Here is a 12,422-nt window from a genome sequence, read left to right as displayed (position 1 = left end):
AGATTCATTGTGATTTCCATGTATTTTTAGTATAAAAGAGCCTTACCCAAAATGTGCACTTTGCACCGCAATTGATTCTGCATTAAAAAGCATTCGAAGGTTTTCTTTAGTTTACTGTGAAATTGGAACAATAAATTTTTCATCAAAGAAACCAGCTTAAGTAAATTTTCCTTTTCAAACTTACTGCTGTGCAAATATCGTTAGAATTTCCGGAAAAAGAAACTTTACTTAATTAGTGCTAAGTGCTTACATGTAAGCCACATATCAAAATGTACGAAAGATCCAAATTTGGGGAAAACTATGCTACCTGTGTAGACGAACCGCAAAAATGCATGAAGCAATTTGATGCGAATGGCATTTGAACTGGTTTTTCATACGAATTAAATTATGGCGTGAATCGACAACAAAGTCGAATAATAAAGTCATCGCAACGGTAAACGATAAAATAGTGAAAACGAGAAAAGTTTTGCGGAAGTCGAGAAAAAAATGGTGCAAAAAATCAAATTACGCAGTAACCACGGGTGCTGTCATGAAATATCACAAAAATTCACTGGAAAAAAAGTGCATATTGTTCGATACTAAGGGAGGTGGTCCAGTTGTGAGACGGGTTTTGTTTTTGACCGAAGAAAGTATAGTGATTCCAGTTGCTCGAAAAAAAATTTGACCAATTTTGTGAGGACTAGTTTTTTGGCCCCAATATTTATTTTGGTGCAGTTGTTAGACACCCAGAAAAATTGAATAAAATGGGAAAATAAGAAGAAAACTCATCATAAAATGTTGAAATATAAATGTTTATTTATTTTAAAGGCCTTCAATGGCTGAAATAATTAAAAAATGGGCCTTCAATGGCCTTAAATGACAAGGTCATATCAATTTTCATTTTTTGGAGTGGACATGGCTGAAAATTCGAAAAGATTAGTTGAAACACAATTCCAATTGCATATAAATGCGTTATGGCAACAAAAATGACGAAATGTGACGTTTCTATATGCTTTCAGTACAAAATATAAAGTGTCTCACTACTGTGTTTCACACCCGGGCCGTGACGCCATTTTGAGCATGACTCACAAAATTTTTTCCACAACACATACATAGGTAATATTAAAATTTCATTTTTAAAATTATCATTTTAATATTCATCGAAAAAATTACGTAAAAAGTCTTTATGCATATGTTCTCCCTTTGGTTTTTTCGAGGAAAAATATACCGATATTAAATTCGAATCAATTTCAATATTTTTACGAAGATTGGATGTTTCGCTTCTGATATTCAAACAAGGCAGTGCCTTGTAAGCACACTTCAACCAAATGCATGTCAAAACTTGGAAAGGAATATCTGGTCGAATCGATTGACCACAATATGAGTAAAATAGTTCCACGAATGGTCCAGATCCAATTATCACATTCAGATACAAAGGCATGAGTTTTCATTTCCAATGAAATGTTTCGACCTGAACAAACATGTGTTTTAAGATTGCTGAGCATCTCAGCATTTCGTAAGGCACGGATATATCCGAGCATATCGACGACGCATACTGTATAATACAGTGGCGTGTGTATCTACGTGCAGCCGCAACGACTCGACCGATGTGTGTTCAGTTGATGTGGCTGCACGCAGCAACAACATACACATTCCGGTCGAGTCGTTGCGGCTGCGCGTAGCAACACACGCCACTGTATGCGTCGTCGATATGCTCGGATATATCCGTGCCTTACGAAATGCTGAGATGCTCAGCAATCTTAAAACACATGTTTGGACCTGAAAAAAAAAGAATTACATTTTCAATATTACAGCACAATTTCAAAAGATGTTAATCCGATTCCGTTGACTTACTTATTCTGTGGAGCACATATTGCCGGAACTTTGTAAGAACAACAAAAACACTAGCCGAAATACTTTTTTCTTTCATTGGAACTGCAGAAAAAGCGAACAAACATTTTTAACATTTCACTTATATAATTGACAGAACAGAAAAAAGTGGGAGTTTTTCTATGAAAAAGAAGAAATTCCATTTTTCACAATGGTTGCTCAGGATTTCAACTTTGTTTCTCTTTACTTTTGGAAGAAAAAGACGCAGTGTGTTTTCACAACTTCAACTGTTGGAACACTATCACCTTTTTTAACTGTACCAAATTAATTAGCTAATTAAACTGGATAAATGTTTTTCGATGAAAAGTTCAGAAGAAAATTTTAGTCTGTTAGCAAACACACAACGCAAGTGGAATAAGAGCCAAATAACCCATTTATTTTATGAATGCAAAAGAGAGATTAGAAAATAAAACTATTTCTTGAGAGATAAATTCAAACAAAAAAATCTGACGTTAATAAAACAAAAGAAAAGAGTATAAAAACGAAAAAAAAAATTATATTCAACGGTTGTCAAGTTAGACATTGCACAAGCCAGCAAGTCAAAGAAATGAATGATTTTTATTGAAATCATAGCATCACCTTGGTCGGCGCATTTATTCGGATTCAAAACAACAATACTTATTCTATGAGTATACATTTTATCTTATGTTCGAAAAACACCTTGTTTCAAGAGATTATACCATAGTCACCATCAAATAAATCTGGCTAAAAGATCAATGTGATACTATCAATATTTGATGATAGTTGAACTAAACTCAGGCTTTATGCAAATAAATCGCACAAATTTGAAATAGTTAAACATTTAGTGCTTTATTTCAACCAAGTCATAATTAATTTTTCAAACGAATATGTTCCAATTTGCAGTCATAGTTAATTTTCGGATGACAAATGTTTCAGAAGTTATTCAAAATTGAATCCTCATGTACTGCCATAAAATCAATAACCCAGCCGGTGCCCGCAAAATTTATGCTGTTTTTGAAGTGTACCTCCAACCGACTAGATTTGGCTCTATATGGTGCTGGTTCATCGGTACCGCAAAACTTGGTCGGTGGCACAGTATCATCGTTCTCAATAAGTTCCACATAGTTTGAATCACATGTTGCTCTCAGTCCCATATCAAACACTAAATTTCAAGTGAAGAAAAGCAAGTTATTGGAAATATTCTGAATTGATGCATCTGTGATGTCTGTGTTGAATTTACCTGGAAAACGTACGGCAACCAGCAAATTCATTGGAACACTTATTATCCATGTACAATCGAGCGAATTGTTTCGATATGTATTGGGGTAGCCAGGACTTGTGAATGTTCCACCGTAGTTGTATAGCGCACCACCACATCCTCGACCTATTCGACAAAGTCAGTTTCAGTACTCGTTTATAGTGGATAAAATCGATTGTGATAAAAGCATTACTATTTATTACCTTTATCCGTTACCAAATAGGTGATGTCATATTCTTCACTTGAAACGTGGGCATGTGAAATATTTTTGAATTTTAATTTCAAAAGATTGGTTGCCGTGAAGAGAGGATCTGGTATACTATCAGCGCAATACGACTCAAGTAGCTCATTATTTCTGCCATTATAAATCTTTGAAATTCAAAGCGTTAATTGAAATATCATTCGATATTATTGAGCTGTACCTGAATGGATAATTGGAATTTGACTTACTTTCAACGGTGTATTATCTACGGTGCACTCGCGATTCAAAAGGAAACTCAATGAAGTAAAATACAAAGTAATTGTATAATTTTCTGGAACGCTAATATACGATTCACAGTCGGATAAATCCTTTCCAAATATCCGACCTTGTGGCTGCGTGTAATTTTGTGCGCATTCTGTGAATTGACCAATTATCGGAAATGGTTTTATGTTTCATTTTCTCAATTGCTAATTGGATTAGAGAGTAAGTTAACGCAATAATTTACCAGAGACGATTTTTGCGGTGAATCTAAAACCGCTCGCTTCATCCTTTTCATTCGATTTAAAGCTCACCGAAATGGTTCGATATGATGAGAAATAATCAATTGGAATATTGTTTCCGCAGTAGCGATGCGCTGCATTCGGCCATTGTCGACCTATTTGAAATGATAATAATATGAGTGAAATGCTAAGTTGACTATGAAAACGGTGAAATTTACCTCGGTAGAAATATTGTTTCTTTGATTTCGTTGATCCAGAGAATAACACATTTTGTCCAACGCCCTCGCGTACATACTGATACGTCTGAAAATGAAAATAGTGATTAAAACCTCGTTTCAACCAGAACAATTTTGTATATGAAAATGTTTACCCCATCCTCTTTATCATCGGTAATTTCCAAGAAATCGTTTGTGCATTTGTCTTGATCGTCTGCTTCCAATTCGAACTGTTCAAAATGAACTTTAATCAATTTATCAACATCAGCGGAAATATGCCAAATGCAATTCATATTTGGCATATACAAGTGCCTATTCATTGGCGATTGAATCGTAATGCTGCTCAGTGAATCGTTCAAATGGTAGGTACTTGGACCACACGGTGTTTCCACCATGTCCAAATCGATGCTAAAACCAGAGCCCGAGCCAATGTTATCGGTAACAAATCGCATGTACAAACTTGGAGTGGACGACAGAATATCTGGTGGATTCGAGTGACCACAAAACGAACCAAATGGTTCCGAGTATTGGCCATATCCATCGCGTACATTCAAATAATCACACGTGCATGAGTTATTAACTGCAATAGTTACGCACGGCACCAAATGCATTTGATTAAACTTTGCTTTAATCACATAGCCTTTGGGCGCATTTATGAAATATTCGCATGTGAGCATCGACTCGTATTGATCGGTTAGTTTGTTCAGAGTGTATTTCGGCTGGTCATGGGTTAAATGTATGTGTTGACTACAGTTTTTCGTGAACAAAATCAGTACTGTGAAACCTTTTCGATGATCCGATTCATCACTGACAAACTTGACGATGGCTTTGTTTGAATCAACAACAACAACCGGAGCGTGTGCGGTGAGATTTCCACAATATCGAGCTTTAAGATTATTCTCAACCGTGCCATGGCCCTCATAAACTGTCACATAGTCATAACTGCAGCTCCCATGGTCCTCCAAATCAAACTGTTCAAAGCGAATGACAATGTTTTTGTCACTTGGTGCAGTGATGTACCAAACACACGATGCCACCGGTAGATATGTTTCATAATAATTGTCATCAGTTATGCTTTCAATTCGTTTCGATGTTGTTATATTGCCTCCACATCTATCAGTGCTAAACTCGAATTTAAAACCGCTCTCCTCATATTCTGAATCGGTTCGAAACACCAAATCGATTTGTGATGTGTAACGGAAAGTGATCAGCGAATTTTTCGTACAATATGTTCCAACTTTTTCCATTGCATCTTCGTACGATGATTGTTTCTTATAAATTGTAATATTATCAAAAAAGCACGTTATGCCTTGGTATTCTAGATCGAGCTTTAGGAATTTCACTGTAACAGACTGTTCATCGTCAGCGATTATCGAATAATTGCAGAAAGCATTCTTGGGATAGAGATCAGGATAGCGTGGACTTGTTATCAACTGTGGAACATTTGTTGCCTTGAATATGCCACCACAGTTTTCTGACCATTGTGCTGTAAAACCATCGCCATCACCATCGCCGTCCGTGCGGAATAACACTTTCATTTCGCGACCCGTTGAATTTAAAAATTGTGGCGTTTCTCGTCCACACAATCGTTTGATTTCTTTGAATTCGCCATTGACCTTGTTGAACACCTTCACATAATCTTTGGTGCAATTGGTACTGGTTTCGATCATAAAACGATTGATAAACGTCAAACCAACATGGTAACCATTTTGAGCACGTATAATCCATTCGCATTCAGCGTTGGGTGGATACTTGGTACCAATTTTCGGACTCGAAAACACATAATTGGATGCAACAAGAGTGCCGCCGCATATACCGTCCGATGACACGATATCAATGTCAAAACTCTCGAATGGATTGTAAGCTTCAGTGTGGTACTCAACATATGCACTCTGTCCGCTGATGTTGATCGTTTGATTCGATACTGTGTCTCCGCAAATTTGACTGACTCTCGGCCCATTCGAAGTCTTGCCCCAATAAATGTTTATGTATTCTGTATCGCAGTTCATTGCCGGCGCATTGAGTATCATTCGAATGTTATGCACAGTGTTTGTGTTGTACTGCCAAGCACAGTCCAGTTCGCCATAATTCAATGCAAGTGTCGTCGGATTCGAAATTTTTGTCATTGTTTCCGTCAATATTCCACCGCAATTGTGTACTTTGTACTGGAATCGATATTTGAATGTGGTCGTAAATATCATTTGTGGGATGTTTCGCAACGTTAGTTTTGTGCTAGAATAAGGCGACGCGATGTTATCATATTTAGGTGGGCATTTTGTGAAGATAGTACGATTTTCGTTTGCAAAGAAAATAACCGAAATACCCGTCGATAGTTTCGGTATACATTGCGGGCGCAATGATTCGTCCAATATTTTGATTGAAAGCGTTCCGTTGTTTGGTTGTGGTTCGAGGAATGGTCGTTGTGAATCCCATGTGAATTCACAGTAGAATCGTGTTACATTCTCAGGAAAATGGAATGTTCCTTCGTTTCCATTCAAGTTGCCCTCACACACCGTTGGCTCATCGGATGTGAAACGCATTTTAAACCCACGACTGGCTAGTGAATAAATTGCCAACTTATTATCAGTTGAATACACTATTGCTGGTTGCGCCATTCGATTATTGCCAAAAAACGTTTTAATGTAACTTGTAAACCCAAAATCATTGAAAAAATTAACATGAAACAATTCATCCGTCCCGGAAACAATTGGATTTACATCAAGTACTTCAACTTTGACTCGGTGACCTTTCGGTACAGTTATCTTCCACACGCAATTTCTAATTGTGTCCAAATTAAATGGATAGCTAGGACTTTGAATGATACCAGTTGAAGCTTCGATGCTTGCACCACAAACGTCCCTGGTGGATTGGAACATAAACCGGAAACCGGTGTACAAATTATTTCCAGACTTCGAAACAAATCGGATCAAAGCCATTGCGTTAAATGTTAAAATACTGTCTGGTATGGTATTGCCGCATACTTTTGTTACTTCTGCTTTGCTCGAAATTCCATCGGCATTTCTCAGCATTGAGTAGATTTCGATGTGATCAACATCACTGCAATTGTCAGCCTCTGGTAGATCCAAACTCAGGAATGTTATGTTCAGTTCGGTTCCAGTGCGACCGGTTATATGGTAATCGCAAGTGGTTTGTGTTGGATATGCTCCTGTGGATCGAATTGAAGAAAAAAACACGAGCGTCACATTAGTTTTCATGATTAAATTCTTTAAAGTTCTGAATCCAAAATTACCTCTTCCTGGGAATCCTGGACTCGATATAAAGCCACTGTTTGCCATGATCGATTTGCCGCAGCGTGCAAATGAGACTTTAGCTTTGAATCCATTCTTTGGTACCAAAACATCGGTGAAATACATCAAACGCACCATATTTGAAGAAGAGAAAATTGGAAGTGGTTTCACACTGCAATATTTCCCAATGACCGGAGAACTAGCCGTACTACTTTCACGCACTTCAACATACTCACTCGTACAATTGGCCGTCGATGTTAGATCAAAGCGTTGCAAAAATTCAATTTTCATTAGTTCGCCGTTCGGTGCCGTTACACGCCACACACATTCAATGTGAGCACTTGGAATGTTTGGATAATTTGGCGTACTGATAATGGTTGAATTGGTGTTGTGGTCAAGCGTAAATGAGCCACCGCAATCATATTCAACTTGTTCATATGTAAGAACGAATTCGTTTAATGTACGGAATGTACGGTTTCTGACAAATTGCACGATTGCCTTGTTGCTACTGGTCTCCGGGATCACTGGTGAGTCTCCGCAATATTGGCCCAAACCTAGGAATGGCGAATCGTCATGAATGCCATTTCTAATAATGATATAACTGTTACACGATCCATCGTCATTTTTCACCAAATTGAGTGTTTTAAAATCGAATTGAATTGTCCGGCCATGATCTACACTAACAGTCCAAGTGCATGTCTCATTCATTCTGAATTGTGATTGATTCGATACGATCATCCGATTGGTTATTTGACCCTGTGGCGACTCAAGCAAACCACCACAATCTAACACCACAATACCTTCGAAACCAGTACGAGTGTCTGAAACATCCGTTTGGAATTGTACTCTCAAGTTTGGTGTGCCATGGAATCGATGAATTGGTGCATTTTCATCCATGGTACACATTCGTGAACTTTGTTGGAATTGTTGCATATCGGATCCACTGCCAACGCGCACATAATCAGCTATACAGTCGTTGGACGATTCTAGATCAATGGTCGTAAATGAAATGCTAACGTGATATCCCATTCTCGGCAAAAATGTCCATTGACAGATTGTGTTGTCATCATAACCACCCGGGAAACCTGGTGATTGTATTTTCAAAATGTCCGCTTCGCTAGCCCTTATCACGGAATTTCTTGAACAATTCAAACTATTCGTTTCTTTGTTTGATTCATAGGCCTCTGATTCCGACACCTCATTCCAAACCAACATGAATTTTGACGCACTGAATGTCGGAATTTCAAATTCAACAAAAATCACATTTGTGCTCGATAGAATTGGTTCAGTTGGAATGTCATCACTTTTGATGGTTTCTAAAATATCCGAAGCTTCATCATTTCCATCATAGATCGAAATTTGGCTAACACCATTTAGAATGCAATTTTCAATGGTAACTCGTATCAAATTATCCAGAGCCACTATGATACGCCATTTATACGAACCAAGCGTGCGATATACGTAAGATGGATACATCATGGATGTGATGACACCGCTTTGACCGGTTTGCTCAACAAATTTTGCTAAAAGAAATGATAGAGAGGAAGATAAAATAAAACGGAAAAGTTGATAATCGGTGTTGAATTTTCATAGGTCCGTAGTTTGAATTACCGTAGCCATATTCAAGTCTAAAACCACTACCAACGCCATCGTTATCACTACGGAATTTCAACCAATAAGTGGTCACCCGTGGCAATGTGGGCAGTATACTACTATTAGTACCACAATACACTCCGATCATCTTTCCGACACTGTTTCCCTCACGAACTTCCAAATAATCACCATTACAATAATCGGTTTGATTAATATCCAACATATCAATGTTGATCTCCATTTCGTTGCCAGGCGATGCTTGGATCGTCCATTCGCATTCTATATTGTTTTTGTAACTAAAGAGAAACGAATGGGTTAGTCGCTAAAGGTGAATCAATAAAAAAAGTGATCAAATATTATACCAAAGTATGACTTACGGTTTTGGATAACCAGGCGATGCTACAAACAGAAAGAAACAATGAATTAGCATGGAACTGAGAAGAGCTGAGCGGTTTAAAACTTACCAATTTGACCATCAATCGAGCCGAAATCTCCACCACATTCTATGAAGCACAAATGAAAATTCATTTATTTAAATTTTCCAAAAATCCAATCCCAACAATTGAGACTCTCACAAAGAAAATAAAACTTTACCAGTATCTAAGACGGTGTAAGCTGCTTTCAAGTCGAATTTGGAGGTAGAATCTTGTGCGCTGACATCGGAAATCGATAATGTAAGTGAGTTACCTTCACTAGTGATTGGCGGGGGATGTTTGCTTGAACAGATTTCAGTTATTTTCGGGGAGCTAGTTGATGTACCATCGTAAACCTATGATGGATTCAAAATGAAATTTTCACCAGATTGTCGAGTTTTTGATTTTAACAACTTACATAAATCTTTCGCAAGCATTGACTTGAGGGTAAGATAGGCTCGTTGTCCATGTGCATAATACTCAAAGAGACATGTTGAACTGGAACAAAAATGCAATAATTTTTCTCATAACTGATATAAATTCATAATCATACTTGGATCGTTTGCAGTAATAGTCCATTCACAGCCGTTGGCTAGCCATCGTAGATTATGACCAATTTCCAAAATGCCACTGGATGATGTGTTGATTTTTGATCCACAGGACTGAAATAAAAGAAGTACAATATGATTTCAACTGTCGTTTCCAAAAATCAAGTCGATTTTCGAATACCGTTTCAAATTTAGCCGCAAAACCTTTGGCTGTAACCGAGGAATCTGTTTCCATCACAATAAGCATTTCATTGGCTGACGATTTAAGTGGCTTAGTGAATCCAGGACGAGCGGTTTGATTGCCTGAATCTGGTCCAAATGTTTGACTACCGCATGTCTTCAACAAAAGTTTGTCTTCATTCATTTCTGATCCGTCATAAATGCTAACATGATCATCCGTACATCGATCCTCCAGATCAAAGTCAGTGTATTGGAATGAAATTGTGTGTGATACTTCAGTTCGAAGTAGCCATTGACAGTGTATATTTTCTGGATAGTTGTTTGGATAGTTCAAACTGGTGATATTCCCTTGAGCACTGGCAAAGATGCCACCACATTCTACATGGAACAATGGAGAGGAGATATTTACAAGCTTTCGATTAGATCTACCGTTTTAATTCGATAAGATGAATTGTTCAATCTGTGCAATCCACACTTACGGGCTGGAACTGATTTATACGTTGCGGAGAATCCTCTGCCCGGAGAAGAAAAATCACTGTAAAAATGCACATAAACCGTATTTTCGCTCGAAGTGACCACCGATTTTTGATTATTTTGAATAGTACCGCAGAATCTATTTATTACTTTTGTTGCATTGGCATTGTTTGACACCTAATAAAATACAATTGGAATTATTTGAAATGAAAATACCGTCTACAAAAAGCTCCGTGACGCTAGCCCCCCCGGTTCCAAAATTTAAATCCGAGCACGGTTTCGTGTTCTACGCAATTTCTGCTGATTACTGCTCGCTCCGCAGAATTTCTGCTGCAACCGGTGACGAGCAGTAATTGCCCAAAGTTTCGAAAAATTCCATGAAAATCGATTTTTCGCATATTTAAAGGTTTTGCCCCAAAAATTAATTCCAAACTAAATTTTGAACATTTTCATGATCTAAGGGCTGATAATGAAGAATCTAGGGGCCCTCTAATTTCTGCCCGCTCCCCACAATTCCTGCTCCAACCGGTGACGAGCAGTAATTGCCCAAAGTTTCGAAAAATCCATGAAAATCGATTTTTTGCATATTCGAAGGTTTCACGCCAACAGTCAATTCCAAATGAAGTTTTCAATATTTTGATGACCTGGTGGCTGATATTGAAAGGTCTAGATGCCCACTAATTTCTGCTCGCTTCTCAGAGTTCCTGCTTCAACCAGTGACGAGCAGGAATTCGACCAAAATTGAAAAAAAAATGTATGAAAATCGATATCACAGTGCAACAAAGTTTAGGTAGGTCCATGTCACCAGCACCGCCAGTGTTGTTAAACCATAATATGTTATAATTAATGCTCGAATATTGCTGGCAGATACCACTTCCAGATTGCAAAAATCTTGTCTAGGGGCTGAGCACTAATCGTCAATATTTTTGAAAAGTAGATTTTCGGTACATTCAAAAGGCAAGTACATGAAATCGAATTTTTTTCGTATCAATGTAGCTCTATGACTCCTGTTCGAAAAAGTGAATCACTGTTTTACAATTGAGTCATGAAGTGAGTAATCGAAATGAGTCATAATCGAACTCATACATTGTCCAAAGTAAGTCAAACTTCTTGCGACCGGCTCTTCATGAGTCATAAGAAACGAATTAGATTATAACTCCATTTTAGAGCCAATGAGTCAGTCGAGTCAAAGAATTAGAATTGATATGAATATGACTCATTGAATGCGTGAGTATACCGAAAATCATGAAAAATCTACATACAGTATTGGTGCGCAAAACAGAAAGTCATGACTTTTCGATTATGACTCATTCAATTATGAGTTATATTGTGACTCACTTCATGACTCAATTGTAAAACAGTGATTCACTTTTTCGAACAGGAGTCATTGAGCTACATTGATACGAAAAAAATTCGATTTCATGTACTTGCCTTTTGAATGTACCAAAAATCCACTTTTCAAAAATATTGACGATTAGTGCTCAGCCCCTACACAAGATTTTTGCAATCTGGAAGTGGTATCTGCCAGCAATATTCGAGCACTAATTATAACATATTATGGTTTAACAGCACTGGCGGTGCTGGTGACATGGACCTACCTAAACTTTGTTGCACTGTGATATCGATTTTCCTACATTTTTTTTCCAATTTTCGTCGAATTCTTGCTCGTCACTGGTTGAAGCAGGAACTCTGAGAAGCGAGCAGAAATTAGTGGGCATCTAGACCTTTCAATATCAGCCACCAGGTCATCAAAATATTGAAAACTTCATTTGGAATTGACTGTTGGCGTGAAACCGTCGAATATGCAAAAAATCGATTTTCATGGATTTTTCGAAACTTTGGGCAATTACTGCTCGTCACCGGTTGGAGCAGGAATTGTGGGGTGCGGGCAGAAATTAGAGGGCCCCTAGATCTTTCATTATCAGCCCTTGGATCATGAAAATGTTCAAAATTTAGTTTGG

General features: G+C 37.8%; 1 protein-coding gene across 1 annotated transcript in view; it reads right to left on the bottom strand.

Moving 5' to 3' along the window:
* Positions 1-2,653: 2,653 nt before the first annotated feature.
* Positions 2,654-12,422, bottom strand: part of LOC129564976 (cubilin homolog) — a 10,994-nt gene continuing 1,225 nt past the window's right edge. The window contains exons 5-20 of the mRNA XM_055439228.1: positions 10,467-10,638; positions 9,989-10,365; positions 9,813-9,921; positions 9,678-9,757; positions 9,441-9,615; positions 9,311-9,349; positions 9,224-9,245; positions 8,865-9,142; positions 7,256-8,776; positions 4,161-7,171; positions 4,009-4,093; positions 3,796-3,945; positions 3,539-3,705; positions 3,292-3,457; positions 3,071-3,214; positions 2,654-2,992 (exon numbers count right to left, since the gene is read on the bottom strand). Coding sequence (XP_055295203.1) covers positions 2,763-2,992; positions 3,071-3,214; positions 3,292-3,457; positions 3,539-3,705; positions 3,796-3,945; positions 4,009-4,093; positions 4,161-7,171; positions 7,256-8,776; positions 8,865-9,142; positions 9,224-9,245; positions 9,311-9,349; positions 9,441-9,615; positions 9,678-9,757; positions 9,813-9,921; positions 9,989-10,365; positions 10,467-10,638 — 6,726 coding nt within the window. The 3' untranslated portion in view covers positions 2,654-2,762. The remainder of the gene's footprint in view (positions 2,993-3,070; positions 3,215-3,291; positions 3,458-3,538; positions 3,706-3,795; positions 3,946-4,008; positions 4,094-4,160; positions 7,172-7,255; positions 8,777-8,864; positions 9,143-9,223; positions 9,246-9,310; positions 9,350-9,440; positions 9,616-9,677; positions 9,758-9,812; positions 9,922-9,988; positions 10,366-10,466; positions 10,639-12,422) is intronic.

Source organism: Sitodiplosis mosellana, unplaced genomic scaffold, assembly GCF_009176505.1.
Source record: "Sitodiplosis mosellana isolate CC-2019 unplaced genomic scaffold, AAFC_SMos_1.0 Smas_scaffold_2, whole genome shotgun sequence".
Taxonomy (NCBI): Eukaryota; Metazoa; Arthropoda; class Insecta; order Diptera; family Cecidomyiidae; genus Sitodiplosis; species Sitodiplosis mosellana.
Note: the sequence above shows the minus strand (reverse complement) of the source record. Positions and strands in the feature narration are given on the sequence as shown.